General features: G+C 50.4%; 1 protein-coding gene across 3 annotated transcripts in view; it reads left to right on the top strand.

The window, feature by feature from the left end:
- The window catches only part of Ttbk1 (tau tubulin kinase 1), a 45,361-nt gene extending 33,520 nt beyond the window's left edge, over positions 1 to 11,841 (top strand). For all 3 annotated transcript variants that reach the window (XM_031347477.1, XM_031347478.1, XM_031347479.1), the window contains exons 14-15: positions 4,861 to 6,422; positions 6,996 to 11,841. In XM_031347477.1, coding sequence (XP_031203337.1) covers positions 4,861 to 6,422; positions 6,996 to 7,377 — 1,944 coding nt within the window. In that variant the 3' untranslated portion in view covers positions 7,378 to 11,841. The remainder of the gene's footprint in view (positions 1 to 4,860; positions 6,423 to 6,995) is intronic.
- Positions 11,842 to 18,733: the final 6,892 nt, after the last annotated feature.

Genomic DNA, 18,733 nt, shown 5'->3' with positions numbered 1-18,733 from the left:
CCCTCAGGCTATAAATCCGCCCAGACTTCTTCAACTGAGCTCCAGAATACAAGCAGGTGGAGTTTTGTTTGTTGTTGTTGGGTTTTTTTGTTTTGTTTTGTTTTTTGTTTTTTTGTTTTTGTTTTTTGAAACAGTCTCACTCTGGAACTTACTGTGTAGACCAGGCTGGCCTTTCACTCACAGAAACCCCTGGCCTCTGGCTACTGAGTGCTAGGATTACAGCAACCAGGGAACTTCAAAATAAGAGGGGTTTCTCAGCTGCATCACCCGCAGATTGAGGGGCAGGAACTTGAGCTGGACTTTTATAAAACATCTGGGTGAGCCATGCCACTACAGGCCTGGGAGCCTAAACTAACAAGGGAGACTCATAAAGGTCACTGCCCTGGGGAAAAGCTGATCTCCTCCAGGCCAGCCACCTTTCCCTAGCACTCCACAGAGCTGGGATGGGGGGGCCGGTCACTCTGCTGTGCCTCCCAGTTTCCCTCAGGCTTCCCCGACCAAGCACCCAGAAAGTGTCCTGGAGACACCATCAGACTGGAGACTGGAGACACCATTTAGATGGAAGGAGGGGAGGTTTTGTTTGTGATTATCCAGCTGGTAGGAAGGGTTGGTCTCAGCCTCCCAGACTTGGCCAGGTGTGGGGGTAGGGAATGGATGAGAAGGAGTGAAAGCTCCCAGTGTCTTCCTGTCCCTCCCAGTGTCTTCCTGTCCTTGGTACAATCGCTCAGCCCATGGTCCCCATCACCACTTAAAGCCACCTTTTCCACTTGGCCAGCTGTTTTCTGTAGCTGTAACACTAGCAAGGCCCTCCAAGGTGGTCTAGCACACAGTCAGTACCTTAATATTTGAAGAAAGAGTGAAAGCAGAAGCAAAAGAAAAAAAAAAAAGAGCTGGGCAGTGGTGGCGCACGCCTTTAATCCCAGCACTCGGGAGGCAGAGGCAGTTCAAGGCCAGCCTGGTCTACAGAGTGATGTCCAGGACAGCCAGGGCTACACAGAGAAACCCTGTCTCGAAAAACCAAAGGGGGAAAAAAGAAGAAAGAAAAAAAAAGAAAAGACAAAAAGAAAATGGCTACTAGGGACTTCGGCGAGGATGGAGAGGTCAAGAGTGCTAAGGAAGGTTCTAGACTATCAGAAGTTCCTGTGGGGGCCGCATGTCTCCGCATCTGTGTTTGTAGCACAGTGTGCGCGCGACTGTGGAGGCAGAGGTCAGTCCAGCACCTTCTATTACTCTCCACCTTACTTTTCAAATAAAGAAAAAACTGATTGGTTTCTTTTGAGTATGTTTGCCTGTATATATGTGTCTGTGTAACACATGTGTGCCTGAGGTCCACAGAGGGCATCAGATCCCCTGGAATTCGAGTTATGGATGGTTGCAAGCCACCACATGAATGCTGGAAACCAAACCTGGATCTTCTGCTGAACCATCTCGCCATACCCTCCGCCTTATTTTTTTTGTTTTGTTTTTGTTTTGTTTTTTGTTCTGGACATGGTTTCTCTGTATAGCCCTGGGTGTCCTGGCTGTCCTCACTCTGTAGATCAGGCTGGCCTTGAACTCAGAAATCTGCCTGCCTCTGCCTCTGCCTCCCAAGTGCTAGGATTAAAGGCGTGGCTGCCACTGCCCGGCATCCACCTTATTTTTGAGACAGGGTCACTGTCTGAATCCAGAGCTCGTCAGTTTGATAGACTGGTTGGCCAGCAAGCTAGGAAAATTTCCCTGTGTCAGCCCCCAGATGCGCGCCTCGCTATCCGCAGGCTTTTTATTTGGGTGCTGGCAAGCTGAACCCAGGTCCTCATCCAGCACATTCATTCCCACTGAAATCAGCTCCCATCCTTTCTTCTGTCTTCTCGAGACACTCTTACTATAGAGCCCTGGCTGGCCTTGAGTTCACTGTTTAGCCCAGGTTGACAGAAGAGCCACTGCAATCTTCGTACCTTTGTCTCCTTGCTGTTAGGGATCCAGGCATGTACCAGCATCTCAGCTCTGGGCTATCCTACCTACCTTACTCCCATTCCAACATGGAGTCTCTCAGTGGGAGATGGTGGATGTTGCAGAGGGGAAGTTGCCAGTTTGACAGATGCTCAGCCTTGGAGATTCTGGTCTCACTCCCTACCAGCCTCAGAGCTGTGTGCACTAAAGGTCGGCTGGGCACCTCTTTTGGATGGTATCCAGGCTTGGCTGAGGTTAGAAGGGGCAGTGATCTCCAAAGCAGTGAGCACAGCGGGGGGGGGGGGGGGGGGGGGGGGGGGGGGGGGGGGGGGGGGGGGGGGGGCAGCAAATACCCTGAGCCCTCTCCAGACCCATTGCTCATGTGATCTGCTTTTATGCTCAGGACCTCCATGGAGTGGCCATCAGGCCCTGTTCTTTTCCTTATGTAGAGATACCTCACTCCACTCAAATAAATACATGTCCTTCTTATTAAATTCCTGACCTGTAGATTTGTGTGTATGCAAGCCAGAGAGCAACCTCAGTCATCACTCCTGAACTTTGGTTTTGCTGTTGTTGTTGATGTTGTTTGTTTTTTGAGACAGGGTTTCTCTGTGTAGCCCTGGCTGTCCTGGAACTCACTCTGTAGACCAGGCTGGCCTGGAGCTCACATAGATCTGCCTGCCTCTGCCTCCTGAGTGCTGGGATTAAAGGTGTGCTCCACACTCTGCTTTGTTCCTTTAGACACTGGGGCTTGCAGGTTAGGCTAGGCTGGCTGACCAGTTAGCGTCAGAAACCTCTCCAGCCCCAGGAAAATAAGGGCATACCACACATTCTCTGAAATGGATGGCCTTTGATTATTATTTGATTATATGATTTGATTCTTTGATTATTATTGTTATATACACATACATACACATGTACACACAAATATATAAACACAACCTGCTGAGTTCACTTAACATTGTCTGTATGTATATGACTTCAGAGCTAACTGCTTTGTATTAGATAGGCAACTGGGGGGGGGGGTTGATACCCTGAAAGACTAAGTCTCCCTCTCTTAGCAGTCCTTAGTTGTCTGAAGTTCTTTGTTTAGGGGTGTATCCCCATGACCCGCTCTTTTTAAAAACATAGTCTTATATAGCCCAGACTGACCTCAGGCTTACTCTGCAGCCAAGGCTGACATTGAATTCCTGATCTTTACAACTCTGTTCCCAAAGAGCTAGGGTTGCAAATATGTGTCACCACAGGTAGTCAAGGACCTCTTGAAAGAATGAATAGATGAATGGATGGATGGATGGATGGATGGATGGATGGATGGGTGAAAAACAACCCTCTAGGACTTCCTTTATGTGTGTGTGTGTGTGTGTGAGAGAGAGACAAAGACAGAGACAGAGACAGAGAGAGACAGACAGACAGCGACAGAGAGAGCTCTATATAAATACATAAAAGGATCTGGTAAACAGGTAGAAAGGGAAGCTGGTGAAAACTCTGCTTGGTGAGTGAACGGGAAGGCTTTGCAGAAGTGTTGAAAGCCAACAGGGATCCCTTGTGTGAATAAGGGGCAAGGGTCCAAGTGTGAGATGCAGGACACACTCTGCTGATGCTGAAGGAGGGAGGGAGAGGGCAGGAAGCAGGGTAGGGGTGAGAGACTGTTGGAGTGCCAAGCCAAGGATGGGTTCTGTGTTCACTGTGACAACCACTGCAGAGAGAGACAGAATGGGATCTGAGCTTCAGGAAGTTCAGTAGGACAGTGTAAGAAGAATAGCTGGCAGGACCAGGACTAAGACAGCAGGCTGGGGGGCTGGGGAAGACTAGGCTGACAGAGTGGAGTCCACTAGCCCTGGAGGAGCAGACACTGAGATGGTAACATAGGACTGTGGCGCTGGAGGTGACAGAATTATCCCCATTTTGGGACTTCTGGTCTAGATGACCAGAGGTGTTCATAAAGCCCAAGAAAGTGCAGGACACTAAGCACCACCCTTCACTGTGGAGCACCACCCTTCACTGTGGAGCACCACCCTTCACTGTGGAGCACCACCCTTCACTGTGGAGCACCACCCTTCACTGTGGAGCACCACCCTTCACTGTGGAGCGTTTGCCAGGACTGGCCTGATTAGTGCTGAGGATGCCCATAGAGTGGACTGAGGCACAGAGAATGGACCAACAAGTGTAGGAGACCATCTGTCAGGCCTTCTAGTCGAGTGGAGGCAGAGAGGATGGAGAGGGGTTTCACAGCAGGAACAGGTTCAGCCATGATGGGACAGCCAAGGGAGCCACACCCAGCTTCAAAGGGGAAAACTGAGTTCCTCAGAGAGAGAGGGCCTCGGCCTCACTGACAGGGCAGGTGAGGACAGGAGGGAAGAGGCTGGCACTTCACTGGCCCAGCTTGCGCTCTAGTGTAAGAGGACACCCCTAGCAGGGTCCTGTGGTTCTGGGCAGCAGCTACAGAGGACCTGCACCCGCCTAGGAGGACTTAAGCAGGCTGTCAGCTATGGGTACATCCCATCTCAGCAAGAGACCCAGCCCCTCCGGCCTGGTCACCCCCAAAAGAAGGCTTTTTGAAATCCTACTGCTTTCTAGTTCTTTCTTTCTTTTTTTTCCAACTCCTCCACTCTAGTTCTTTCTTGTTTCCAGACATACTCTGAAGTTGGCTTTGTCTGGTGAGGGGAGGAGAGGGCAGGGAGACAGCAGAGCCTAGGACCTAGGTCTGTCCCTAGGACCTCAGGAATTCCCTGAGCCTTACTAGGTATCAGGGAGCATTCTAGGACCTGAGGAGGACATGATGATACCAAAACAAAACGGACCCCTAGTTTACCTTCTGACAGATGTCCCTGCGGAGGTGGGAGTCTCCTAGCTTAGGGTGAAGGTAGGGCCTCCTGGAGTCCAGGAATGTGGGTGACCTCAGCGGGTCCCTGTGTGTGCCCCTTACAGGTGTTCTCTGTGGCGCCCCCGTTTGAGGTGAATGGCCTTCCACGAGCTGTGCCTCTGGGCTTGCCCTACCAGGACTTCAAGAGAGACCTCTCTGATTATCGAGAACGGGCCCGGCTGCTTAACAGGGTCCGGAGGGTGGGCTTCTCGCACATGCTGCTCACAGCCCCCCAGGTCCCATTAGCTCCCTTTCAGCCTCAGGCCAACGGGAAAGAGGGAGAAGAGGAAGAGGAGGAGGAGGAGGAAGAAGAAGAAGACGAAGAAGAGGAGGAAGATGATGAGGAAGAGGAGGAAGATGAAGATGAGGAGGAGGCAGGGGCCCTTGGGGAGGTGCTGGGGCCTCGAAGTGGCTCAAGCAGCGAAGGTAGTGAGCGCAGCACTGAGCGCAGCACTGAGCGGAGCCAGGAGGGTGCCCCATCCACACTGCTGGCTGACGACCAGAAAGAGACCAGGGGCCGGGCCTCCATGGCTGATGGGGACCTGGAGCCTGAGGAGGGCTCCAAAACGCTGGTGCTCGTCTCCCCTGGTGACATGAAGAAGTCACCAGTCACTGCCGAACTGGCCCCTGACCCTGATCTGGGCACCTTGGCTGCGCTCACCCCTCAGCATGAGCGGCCTCAGCCCACTGGAAGCCAGCTGGATGTATCAGAGCCGGGCACCTTGTCCTCCATCCTCAAATCTGAACCCAAGCCCTCAGGACCTGGAGCAGGGGTTGGGGTTGGGCTGGTGGCTCCTGGGGCTGGGGTCACAGCAGTGACATCACCCTTCACCAAAGTCGAAAGGACCTTTGTTCACATTGCAGAGAAATCCCACCTCAACGTCATGTCTTCCGGAGGACAGGCCTCCAGGCCAGAGGAGTTGAGCACTGGGGGCGAGTTGGGCCTGGATATGCTCTCTGAGGGGGGCATCGTAGAGGAGGGGGCCTCAGTGCCTCTGGAGAATGGCATGGCTTTGGCACGGCTGGATGGGACTGAGATGGAAAGTTGTGCCCTGTCTGGCCCTCCTGGGGAAACACCCTCAGAAGTAGTCCCAGACTCATTGCCCAATGGGCCAGCCCTTGCTGATGGACCAGCTCCAGCATCCCCACAAGAGCCAGTAACCAAGAAAGGGACCACCATCTCTCCCAGCCGCCATGCTATGTCAGGATCTCGCCCCAGGAGCCGTATTCCTGTCTTGTTGTCTGAAGAGGATACAGGCTCAGAGCCTTCAGGCTCACTGTCGGCCAAAGAGCGGTGGAGCAAGAGGGCTCGGCCACAGCAGGACCTGGCACGGCTGGTGATGGAGAAGAGGCAGGGTCGGCTGTTGCTGCGGCTAGCCTCAGGAGCCTCATCCTCCTCTAGTGAGGAGCAGCGCCGTGCCTCTGAGACACTCTCAGGCACTGGTTCTGAGGAGGATACAGCTGCCTCAGAGCCCGCAACAGCCTTGCCTAGGAAGGCTGGGCGGGCAGCGACCACCCGGAGCCGGATTCCCCGTCCCATCAGTGTGTCCATGCCTCCAGAAGGCCAGCAGCTTCCTGGCAGACCCCATGGTGCGGCCTTAGCGACCGACTCGGCCATCACCAGCAGGTGAGAGACCCTTGGCAGCTTTGGTTGTGGGCAGAGTGACCACAGGGCCTCCAGGGACTTCTCAGAGCCAGTGTTAGGGGCTATGACACCCTCAGATACCTCTCTGGTCATGTGTCACTTGTGGTTCAAGTGCCTGCTCTGTCGATGGGGTCATGGGCAAGAGAAAAGCAAGGTTAGAGAGGATGTGGTGAGGTGGGCCCCCGGGGAAAGCTGATGGTATGACATGGGACATTCGAAGCCAAAAGGTAAAACATCCAGTAATGTATAAAATAGTACTTTGTATTAATATCAACACAAGTACATTCTAGATTAGAATGCAAAAATCATGGGAATTTTAAAGACTGCATATCTTAAGGAAAATCCGTGGCAGACACCTGTCAAAGGCCCTGCAATGCGGATGGAACACCAGGCCTCTGTTTACTCCTCTGCCTGGCCTCTTCCATCCTCCCCAGCTCTAAGAACGCAGATCTCTAGGGCTCAGTGCTCAAAGGCATTCTGAAAACGTCCCTCCTGTCGTCCCCATCCCCCTCCCCTTCCCCTGAACCTTTTCTCTTGCCCTCTGCCCCTCTGCAGGCTCCAGCTGCAGAAGCCCTCAGGGTTGGCCCCTGCTGCTGACCTCCATCCCAAACAGTCCGTGAGCCGGGGTACCGGCCCAGGTCGCGCCCAAGTCTCCAAGCCCGCAGCACCCCGCAGTCCGGGCCTCCCCACCTCCACCGCGCGCCACTCCAGCGGGTCCCCGCGGAGCCAGTCCCTGTCCCGTAAAGAGAGTTCCTCCCCCTCGCATCAAGCCCGGCCTGGCGTCCCTCCATCCCGGGGGGTCCTCCAAGTCAGATCTCAGCCGGAGGCCTCCCTGGGGGCCCCCAAGAAAGGACCTAGGGGGAAGCAACTGCAGACTCAGCGCGCAACAACCAAAGGCCGGGCGGCGGTTTCAGAGGGTCGGCCCGGGACCAGATAATGATACCCACCCGCGGCTCTCTGCGGCACCCCCTACCCTCACCCCGGTCCCCACCCGCAGCCGGCCACACTGGAGCAGCTTCCAGCACAGCCTTACGCGCCCGCGCGCCACCGCGGCCCCAGCTTCCCGCCTGCACCCACCAGGACGCACGTGAGCACTTGTTGTGCCCAGCAGCTCAGCCAGCCCACTGACCCAGGAGGGTGTGTCTGTCTGTCTCTGTGTCCTGCCTCCCTCCTGCCGCCCCTCTTGCAGGGACAGGCTCACAACAGATCCTTTGCCCCGGGAAGGCTCAGTCATCTATCAACTCCGAAGACTCCGCTGCTAGAGCCCGTCCCCTTTGCCCACCAGGTCTTGGCTGACCTCTAGCCCCCAGGCCCCCAACCAAGGGGCTTACACCTGCTTACACCTCCTGCGATCCACCTTGTCCTCTTCACCCTCACCTTCTCGTAGCCAGCCCCAAACTTACCTGACAGGAGAAACAGCCTCAAATTCCGAAAGTGCGCAGGCTCTGGCCCGCCCAGTCTCCTAGGAGCCATGGTGACCATAGAAGGCCAATCTGGGATCGGGGAAGTGGGACCCAGGGGTCGTTGGTCTATTTAGACTTAAGGGGACACCACCTCTGGCCTTGCTAAAGTCAACTCTACTAAAGGCACAGGGTGTGTAATTCTTTGCTCCTTCGTGTCTCTGGGGAGATATCCTTTTTCTGAATAGGAATGGATGGAGTCTCTGGAAGCAAGCCCGTGCCCTCCTGGGCAAGTGTTTCCTCGAGGGAATTTGGAATGGGGCTTTAAAAAGGTTCCTCGCTTCTCTGGTCCTCTGGTCTAGTACTCAGGACCCCTTACCATCAGGAATCCCTTCCTGCTGTCTAACCTCACTTTCTACATTCTGCAGTTCCAGCCGACTCTCCTCTCTCAAGTTCCACACAGGAGGAGAGTGGCTGGCTGTCACCTTCTGTGTGTTGGTCTTTTGGGGGCTTGGCTCTGGTCCTTCCTGCAGGTCTCTGCTCTGGGAATAGGTTGGCTCAGGCATCCTCCTAAGTGGGCCAAGGAGGATGAGGCAGACCGGCTCAAGGCAGAAGGCCCTTCTCTGTTTAGAGTGTGTGTGATGTAGCTGGTGCCTGCTCCCCCAGTTCACCCTGGGCCCTTCTTGCTCTGAGCCAGCCCCCAACAGCTGAGCTGCTCCGTACTTGACATCTGTACCTGACATGGGGCCTCCTCCTGCATTTTTGGCTTCTGCATAGCTCGCCCACCTCATCAGGAGCCTCAGCTGCTAACATCAGCAAACAGCACCCTGGCTGCAGACAGGACAGGCAACCCCTCCTATCTGAGACAGGGACTCCCTGCAGCTCTCCTGGAAAGCACTCACAGCCTCCACCCCCATTCTGGTCCCTGTGCCCTTCCCTGAGCCACAGAGAGCAAACCAAGACATTCTGGTGAAGGAAGGCCTCAGTGTGCCACAGGCCCAGCCACATCTCCACCCAGGATGACTGGCTAGGAGCAGCTTGTGCCAGCTGAACTCCTCACATAGGGTCAGCTGGTTTAGGCAGTTGCTTCCATGTCAAGAAGGCAGCTCTACAGACCAGCTAGGGGAGGACACCAGGGCGGATAGTCTTTGAGATCTATCCCATGCTGACACAGAAGCTCCCAGAACACTCAGGAAACCTCTCTGGATACAGTTATCTTTTGTCACCCCAAGGCTCTCTCATTGCCCCCTAGTCCAGTGAAGGGGCAGAGGGCTCACTTCCACCCAGAGCTTTTATGAATGACAATCAGCTCATGCCAGGTGGGGACCAGGGCACGACACCAGTGCCCAGGCCCTGGGCCTGCCCCTTGCCACCAACCTAACTGTGAATGTAGGTCCCCCCTCAGTCTCACTTCTGCTGTAGGACCAACACCACCCAGGTTTGGAGACTGGAAGAAGGGGAGGCCTAGGAAAACCCTAGGCTCACCCCACCCCCAATTACAGCCAATGCTTGAGCCGGTACAGATCAGATGCGAAGGCCAGTCTACCCTTGGGTTCCAGGCCTCTGAGTCAGTTACGTCATTGGGCTGGGAGGAAGGAGGAAAAGAGGACCAGTGGAGGTGGGTGGTGAGGGGGCTGGGCGGTTCCTCTCCCCAGGAAGGAAGCGGGGCAGAGGAAACCCTAGCTCCCAATGCCCCACACCTAGCTGCTGCCCTTTCCTTGAGGATCATCTGACCCTGCCCTAGGTAGGCCCTTCCTTTCCCTCCTCTCCGAGGGCAGCACAATACCACCACTGTCTCTTATGACCCCCATCCTGACTGCCTCTGTCACTGGCTCAGATGTGGGGTGTGCTCACCTTAATGCGCCTTCCCGTCCCAGCCGTACCATGTGCAGAGGGTGCAGGAGAAGGGCCCTGCCCCGGCACATGGCTCTTTGGCTTCTCAGCCCCTCCCCAGGGGCCTGGCTTGCTCAGCCTTCTGAACCCCTTGGGCAGGTGTTGGGGGACAGGGGGTTGCCCTCCCCCTCCCTGGGAAGCAACAGAAGAATGTTTACATGCCACACAGAATGTAACAGCCCTTGCCCACCTCTCCCAGTCACTGCATGGCCTCTGCCCACCCTGTGCCTGCCCACTCCCCTGACACCAACACCTTGCAAGTCGCTGTCACAACTAGATCGGGTCTCAGAAGGGAAGTAGCCATCACACCATTAAAAAGCCTGTGGACCTTTCTGTTGGCCTGGACTCTTTTTCCCTTGAGGGAGGGCAGGGCAAAACCCAGCCCCTAAGGGTGAGGTGGGTGGGAGAGAAGATACAGGATGGTGTCAAGTGGGCAGAGACCCCCTGACGAGAAAAGGAAGTTCAGCTCTGGGATAGGTAATTTGTTCAGGGTCCTGCAGAACAGGTTTCTGTCCTAGCAAAGCTCCTTACTGAGTGAGCTCCTGGGTTGTTTTTGCTGAGGGCTGTCGAATCTCCGTTTGGTTGTTTGGCTTGGCACAGAGAGAGGAAAGAAGCAAAATTGTCATTTTCCTGAAGGAAACAGATAGAGTCGAGTGTTTCCGGAGAAGCAGAAAACATAGCAGCTCGCTGGCGATGCCATAGCAAAGCCCACCCCGACCACGCACCTGGACAAGTTTATCCTGTGGATGATGCACTTGGGAGGCACCAGAGCCTTGTCTACGAATCTGAAACATCAGACGTTCTGAAAACGGCAAGCCTCTTCTGTAGACGGCATATGTTCGGTACATGGTCATTTGGTATCAAAGCCCTAAGGGAAAGCTAGGCTTGATGGCCTCATGCCTGTAATCCTAAGCAGCCACAGGACCTAAACCAGAGGGATTTTGGAGAGCTCAAGGCCAGCCTGGACTACATAGTAAGTTCAAGACCAGCCTAGGCTAAATGTTAGATCATCTCAAAAAAAAAAAGAAAAAGAAAAGCCATGAGAAGCTTTTATATTCACTAATTTCACTTACATATTTTCAGTGGAATGAAAAAAAAAAATCTTTCCAGGTAGCCCAGGCTGGCTGCAAATGTGCCATCCTCCTGCCTCAAACTCCCAAGTGGTGTGATAACAGGAGTGTACCACTATGCTTAGTTAGATGGAGGTATTAATGTCTTGGATTATGAGACACTGCTCTTGACCACTATTTATAATATATGATGGACTATGCATGGAATTACTTTCCTTCCTTTAAAAAAAAAAAAAGTACTTTACCTCTCTGTCTTCTGTGATGTGAATGGTTTTGGTGAGAGGGCGTGGAGCGGACAAAGAAATGGCTCAAGAGCAGTCTTAACAGCTATTGGTTGGGGCTGGTCAGCAGAGGAAGGGCCATACAGATGATGGACTCCACCGTGGGGTGCTGTGAGACTCAAATGGAGGAAGTGGCCCTTTTGTGTTCTTATAGGCCGGTCTCCACAACTAAGAAGCCACGTGGGAGGGGTAGAGGGAGGCTGGAGGATGCTGAGTGTCCGTGGCCCACGAGGTGGGCTGGATGAAGGGAGACTGCCTCGGAGAGGAGGGCAGTACCCTTTGTACTTTGAATCCTAAACTCACTAGAAGTGAATCTTTTCCCTTAGCAGACACAAAAACAGTTTTCTCCCCCAGGCCTGGCCCTGGGCCACTCACTCCTGGGGTGGGAAGCGAGACCACCTGGGTTTGAAAGCCCATCCCTTCCTGGGGGTGCTGCCCTCAGAGATCCAGAACCTCAGCCTCTCGGGAACCCCTTCCCTCTAACTTGAACACCAGTGGGCTCCGGGGCCTTGCGTGGGGCCTGATGCACCATCACTTCATCCCTGTTTAACATGTCCTGAGCAGGACATACTTGTAGTAAATGCTAAAAGCATATCAAATAAAAGACACCCCCTGTGCATGCCTCCGACCATCGGGAGATGACTTGTGAATGGCTTGGTATGTACTATCACAGACCTTTTTTATGTTTATAATAATGCCTCTCTCTCTCTGTCCATATATATTTCTTATAAATAAAAGAGAAGCGTATTATACCTACTGTTCAGAAATGTGGCTTTTGTTTTTTTCAGTTTTTTTGAGACAAGGTTTCTCTGTGTAGCTGTGCTGTGGCTGTCCTGGAATTAGTTCTTTTTTCTTTTTTTCTTTCTTTTTTTCTTTTTTTCTTTTTTCTTTTTTTTGGTTTTCTTGAGACAGGGTGTCTCTGTGTAGCCCTGGCTATCCTGGAACTCACTCTGTAGACCAGTCTGGCCTCAAACACACAGAGATCTACCTGGGATTAAAGGTGTGCGCCACCACTGCCTGGCCTGGAACTAGTTCTATAGACCATACTGGCCTGGAACTCACAAAGCTCTACCTGCCTCTATCTCCCTACTGCTAGGATTAGTTAGTATGCACTGAAATGCAGATCCTCCTCATCCTGAGTCAAATCCAGAGTCATGCAAGCCAGGCGTGTGCTCTCCTTCTGAGCAGTCTCCAGCTCCCTCTCCATTTCAAAACTGTTCACATTAATCTATAAAATATATAAGTACACATATTTATATATGAATTATTCAGTATATAAAGGTATGTCACGTGTAAATTTCAGAAGCCAGTTCTCTCCTTCTACCACATGGGTCCTGAGGATTTATAACCTCAGGTGGCCATTTTCCATAGCCAGTGCTTGTACCATCTGAGCCACCTTCCCCCCTCCTCCACCTTTTAAAAGTTATTTTGTTGTTCTATGATTTATGCAATTGTTATATAACTTATATAATTTCCAACTCAAATTACACAACTCAATGTGATGGCACCATCCACAATCAGTTGTAGAACAAACATTGCGGTCATCCACAGAGACACCCCTGCCCACTAATTACCATTCGCTCATTTGGCACTTTGCCCCACAGCCTCAGGCCTTCCCTAATCTACTTTCCATGGAGAGATCCACCTACCTGGGGCCCTGGGATTGTAACTCTAGGTCATGGGTTTGAACCTGACATTGCGTAAACTGCCTGTGTTGGCACAAGCCAGTCATCCCAGCCAGTACTCAGCGGGAAGAGGGTTAGAATTCATCCCCAGACAGTGAGCTCCAGGCTGGACTGGGTACAGGAAACTATCTTAAACAGCAACAAAACCCCAACTGCCTACTTTAGACATTTTATATACATTTTATATATACATATATAGGATGACCTTGTGACCTTTTGATTAGCACAGTTTCCCTTTATAATTAACAAACAATATTCTATTGTTTGGACACACAGCAACTTATTTATCTACCCATAAACTGATGAGCTATTTTGATTATTACAAATATTACTATGTGCAAATTTCTTAATGTGTTTCATTACTTCTCTGTGTGTATGTTTATGAATGTGTGTATACGTGTATGTGTATATATATGTGTATATGCATGTATGTGTGTTGTGTATGTATATGTTTGTGCATGTATGAATGTGTGTGTATATGCATGTATCTGTGTATATGTATGTGTATGTGTGTATATGTATATGTTTGTGTATGTATGTATGTGTGTATATGCATGTATATGTGTATATATGTTTGTGTGTGTATATGCATATATATGTATGTTTGTGGGTATGTGTATATTGTGTGTATATACATGTATATGTATGTGTATGTTTGAGTATGTGTATATGTATATATGTGTGTATGCATGTATATGTATGTTTGTGTATGTGTATATATGCATGTATATGTATATGTACATGTGTGTGCATGTATGTGTGTGTATATGTATGTGTGTATGTTTGTGTGTGTATGTATGTGTATGAATGTATGTGTGTATATGTACGTGTATGTATGTATTTGTATTGAATTACTGTCATTGGATAAGCCATGTTTAATATTTTGAGGAATCACTAAATGTTCATTTTTTCCATTTGTTCCCTCATTGACAATGACCCCTATGTTCTTTTTATGACTACATAATGTCACGACACACAGGCGTTTTGTATCTACTTAACCAGTTCCCTACTGAACTGCTGCTCACCGTCCCAAGTCACGATGACCACCTAACACCTTCACTCCTGGCCGTGCTAATCGAGAGTTCCCAGAATAAACAAGTGGACACATGAAAAGTGACATTTTATTCTACTTTTAAATTGTTCATTATTCGCTAGGTAGTGGTGGCGCATGCCTTTAATCCCAGTACTTGGGAGGCAGAGGCAGGTGGATTTCTGAGTTTGAGGCCAGCCTGGTCTACAGAGTGAGTTCCAGGACAGCCAGGGCTACACAGAGAAACCCTGTCTCAAATAAACCAAAAATATAAAATAAAATAAAAAAACATTGTTCATTATCGAGATTAAATGAAGGAGTGTCCTGATTCCCACTTAATTACATCGGCATCCTGTCCATAAGTCATCCCCTCAAGGTACTTCTTAAACTCGATATGTAGTTAAAGGCATCTTTGGAATTTCTGATCTTCCTGCCTCCACATGATGAGTGCTGGGGTTAGCCAAGTGCTCCGCCTATGTCTGCCTCCTGAGATTGGGATTTAATGGTGTGCACCACCACCGTTCCCCTGTGATGGGCAGATTCTTATCTGTGGATGTTAGGTAATTCCTACAACTGAACTGGACTTCAGCAAGTGAGCCCAGTAAGCCTGAGTGGCCTGAGTTTGGCTCTGAGCGCTGGGGTTACAGGTGTGTGTCACCATGCTGGTCTCTTTCCTTCTGGTTCTTCAATAAACTGATCCGTTGCAGAGCTGGACCTCTCCCAGAGCCCAAGTCAGGCACCAAGCCTTTTCAGATTCACAGGAACAAGTATAGCATGTTCTCAAACAAGTGGCTGGAAATAAACTTCCATTTTCTATGTGCTATGTGAGTTGACACATGTAACTCAGACTGGGAACATTAAAAAAGTCTCTCTGTCAGATGAGGGAGACTCATTTAAAAACAAAACAAAAGAACAAAAACAAACTAAGAGATTATTTTTCATGTTTAAAGTTTTCGAGGGGGCTGGCGAGATGGCTCAGTGGGTAAGAGCACTGACTGCACTTCGGAAGGTCCTGAGTTTGGATCCCAGCAACCACATGGTGGCTCACAACCACCCGTAATGAGATCTGACGACCTCTTCTGGTGTGCCTGAAGACTGCTGCAGTAAATTACGAGAGTGAGTGGGGCCGGCAGAGGTCCTGAGTTCAACAGCAGCCACACACATGATAGCTCACGGCCATCTGTACAGCTACAGTGTACTCATACACATAAAATAAATAAAATACATCTTTAAAAAAAAAAGTTTTCGAAGGAGCAGGGTGGGCTGGCACACACCTTTAATCCCAGCACCTGGGAGCCAGAGGTAGGTAGATCTCTATGAGTTCAATGATTGCCTAGTCTATGTGGAGAGTTCCAGAAAAGCCAGGCTTAAAAAGAGAGACCCTGTTTCAAAAACAAAACAAAACAAAACAAAAGTCTTTTCAAGGGGCTGGAGAGATGACTCAGCAGCTAAGAGCACTCGCTGTTCTTCCAGAGGGTCTGGGTTTGGTTTCCAGCCCCCGCGCTACAGTTTACCACTGTCTCTAACACCAGTTCTAGGGGGAAAGCCAAGGTCCTTTTGTGGCTTCTGCAGGCACCAGACAAGCACACGATGCAAAGACGCATGCATGCAAAATATACATAAAAAGCTTTGGTGCTACAGTGGAGACGAGTAAAGGGGTCGCCACTAAAGCTTGAGGATCTGACTCAGATCCTCAGAGCACTACTCTGCAGGCTCAGCCTTCCTGCATGGACATCGAGCCAGCTAGCCCAGCATACACAGCAAGGGCACCTCATCACCGTCAGGATGGAATGTGAGGACCAATGTCTGAGGTTGAGCTCTGAATTCCACATATGTGCCTGAACTCATACACAACGCCATGTTTAATGTTCTGAGGAACCACCAAATGTCCATTTTCCTTCTAGTGCTCTGAATTCCACATATGTGCCTGAACTCATACACAACGCCATGTTTAATGTTCTGAGGAACCACCAAATGTCCATTTTCCTTCTATTTGTACCCGAGTTGACAGTGACCCCCGTGTTCTTTTTATGACTATATAATGTCGAATCACCCAGACCCCTTCCTCCTGAGGCGTGCCAGCTCCACCTGATCCTTCTAATGAGGTCACAGATTGTCCTCTTTGCTCCTCGTCCTGCGAGCACTCGGTGTATTCTTTCCTCATTCCAGGAAGGCACGCACGACAGCTGAGGAGGACAGGGCATTGCCAGCTGAAAGAGCAGTGGGCAATGCGCATAGATGTACGAGTGAGTGTAGCTCATTGGTCACAGGTAAAATCCAGGGAGGACAGAATGGGGAGCAGAGACTGGAGCAGGCCCAGGCCCTGGAAGGGAGGACTACGTATGCCGTGTAAGACAGCTAAGGGATTGCAGAGACCCTCTGCTCAGCCTCTCCCCTAGGAGCCTCAGACATGCCAAACTCACTTGCTGAAGTCCAGCTCTGTTGTAGGAATTACCTGATGTCCATGGATGAGAATCTGCTCATCATAGCAGGGTGGCGGTGGTGCACACCGTTAAATCCCAGCACTCAGAAGGCAGACACAGACAGATCTCTGTGAGTTCAAGGCCAGCCTGGTCTACAGAGTGAGTTCCAGGACAGCCTGGGCTACACATACACCGAAAAACCCTGTCTTGAAATAAGTAAACAAGTAAACACATAAATAAATAACTTCATTGTGGCCTGGTCTACAGAGTGAGTTTTAGGACAATCACAGCTATACAGAGAAACCCTGTCTCAAGAAACAAACAACAACTACAAAAGAAAAAAGAATAAAGGATTTGTTCACCCCCTTGGCATATCTCCTCTTTTCTCTTTACAAGAAAGCTTTCTCTTTTCTGTTCTGTGATTGGAGACAAGACTGAGGCACACAGAAGGAAGAGATTTAAGCCAAGTCATTTAGTCAGGGCCTCGAGGGGGATGGAGACAAAAAACAGTATGAGGGTTTTAAAAACAAACAAACAAACAAACAATAACAGCAACAAGAAAAAGAATTATTTTATTTTACATGTGTGAATATTAATGCCTGCATCTAAATATGTGCATAATGTCCATACAGGGCCTGTAGAGGTCAGAAGAGGGCATTGGATCCCCTAGAACAGGAGTCCTAGGTGGTTCTAAGCTCCCTGTGTGTCGTGGGAACTGAGCTCAGGTCCTCTGCACGAGCAGCAGGTGCTCTTAACCACTTAGCCTTCTCTCCATTCCCAGAAGGAACTCTTGTCGAGTGGAAGGGACACCCTAGGGAAGAAACTGATGTCTCAGCTCATTCGATGCAGGGACTGCTGAAATGTGTCCATTACTTCTCATGATCAAGGCCAGAACAAAAGCCGGGGCGGAAGCCAGGGTTGCTCACACCTAGAACCCCAGGACTCAACAGCTGAGGAGGGAAGTTCAAGGGCAGCCTGGGCTACAGAGTGAAGTGCTATCTCAAAATAAGGAAGGAAAGAAGGAAGGAAGGAAGGAAGAACAGACAACTGAGACCAACCAACCCATGGCCAGAGTAGGGTCACAGTGTTTGTTTACTAGCTCAGCAGCCCTGAGGCCAGACATCGCACAAGGTGATCAGAAGAGTATGTGTTCAAGGCTCCAAGAACTCAGCTCCATGGCTGAGGGGGAAAGGATTGGAGTTCACACTTAGCAGCTCCAACTAGCATCTTCTGTCCCTCCTGTCCCCTCCCCCTCCCCCCGAACCCTGCCACTCCTGGTACCCACCCTCCCACCCCCACCCCCACCCCCACCCCGCCTGCTCCTCACTGTGCACCATTAAACTCACAGTGATGTAACACCTTAACCTGTTCTACCCTCCTAATCACTCGCCCCTGCTCTGATGTATACCACAATTCACATCCAAATCATTCAGGTCACACTAGAATCTCAAACTGTCACCGTCCACAACACTAGACTTAATAACTGTGGTAAACGGAAACGAGGTCTTTGCTCTTTATTATTATTATTATTTTATTTTATTTATTTATTTACTTTTGGTTTTTCGAGACAGGGTTTCTCTGTGTAGCCCTGGCTGTCCTAGAACTCACTCTGTAGACCAGGCTGGCCTCGAACTCAGAAATCCACCTGCCTCTGCCTCCCAAGTGCTGGGATTAAAGGCGTGCGCCACCACCACCCGGCTATTATTATTTATTTTTAAAACTTTTTTTACTCCATCAGGTCTGTTGTATACAAAAGTCTCTATGCTGGCTTTTGAGCTGTGGTTTGGATTTCCTGGTTGGGGTGCATCATGGGATGCTTGGAAATCTGTTGAGAACTCTGGAAATAACTCAGTAATGTGTTTACTGCCTGTCTTGGACACTGCTCTATTGCTTTTCAGAGACACCATGACCAAGGCAGCTTATAGAGGAAAGAAAGAGCTTATTTGGGGCTTAAAATTTCAGGGGGTGAGTCCATGACCATCCCAGCTGCGGGAGTGGCAGTAGCAAATACAGTAGCTGAGTGCTCACATCTTGACTCATGCATGGCAGGATGCACAGGCACTCAAAACAGCAGCCTTTTGAAAGCTCCATGTCTGCCCTGAGTGACGTGTCTTCACCCTCAAATCCTTCCCAAACAATTCCACAATTTGGCGGCCAAGCATTCAAACACTGGAGCCCATGGGGTCATGCTTACTTAATACACCACACCATATAAGCATGATAACCTGAGTGTGAATCTCAGAGTTATATAAAAAAAAACAAAACCTGGGTTAGGCCTGCAATGGTTTAAAGTGCTTGTTGTCCTTCCTGTGCGCTTACATGGTGTCTCACAACCATCTCTAACTCCAGATCCAAGGCATCTGATGCCCTCTTCTGGCTTCCAAAGTCACAAAGCACACAAATAGTACACATACATCCACGCAGGCAAAATTCTCTGAAATAAAGTGTCGCGACCACCCTCGACCAGCAAGAATGACGCAACACACTCTCGGGCTCTTCTCCAGCAGTTTA

Source organism: Mastomys coucha, unplaced genomic scaffold (genome assembly GCF_008632895.1).
Source record: "Mastomys coucha isolate ucsf_1 unplaced genomic scaffold, UCSF_Mcou_1 pScaffold3, whole genome shotgun sequence".
Lineage (NCBI taxonomy): Eukaryota > Metazoa > Chordata > Mammalia > Rodentia > Muridae > Mastomys > Mastomys coucha.
Note: the sequence above shows the minus strand (reverse complement) of the source record. Positions and strands in the feature narration are given on the sequence as shown.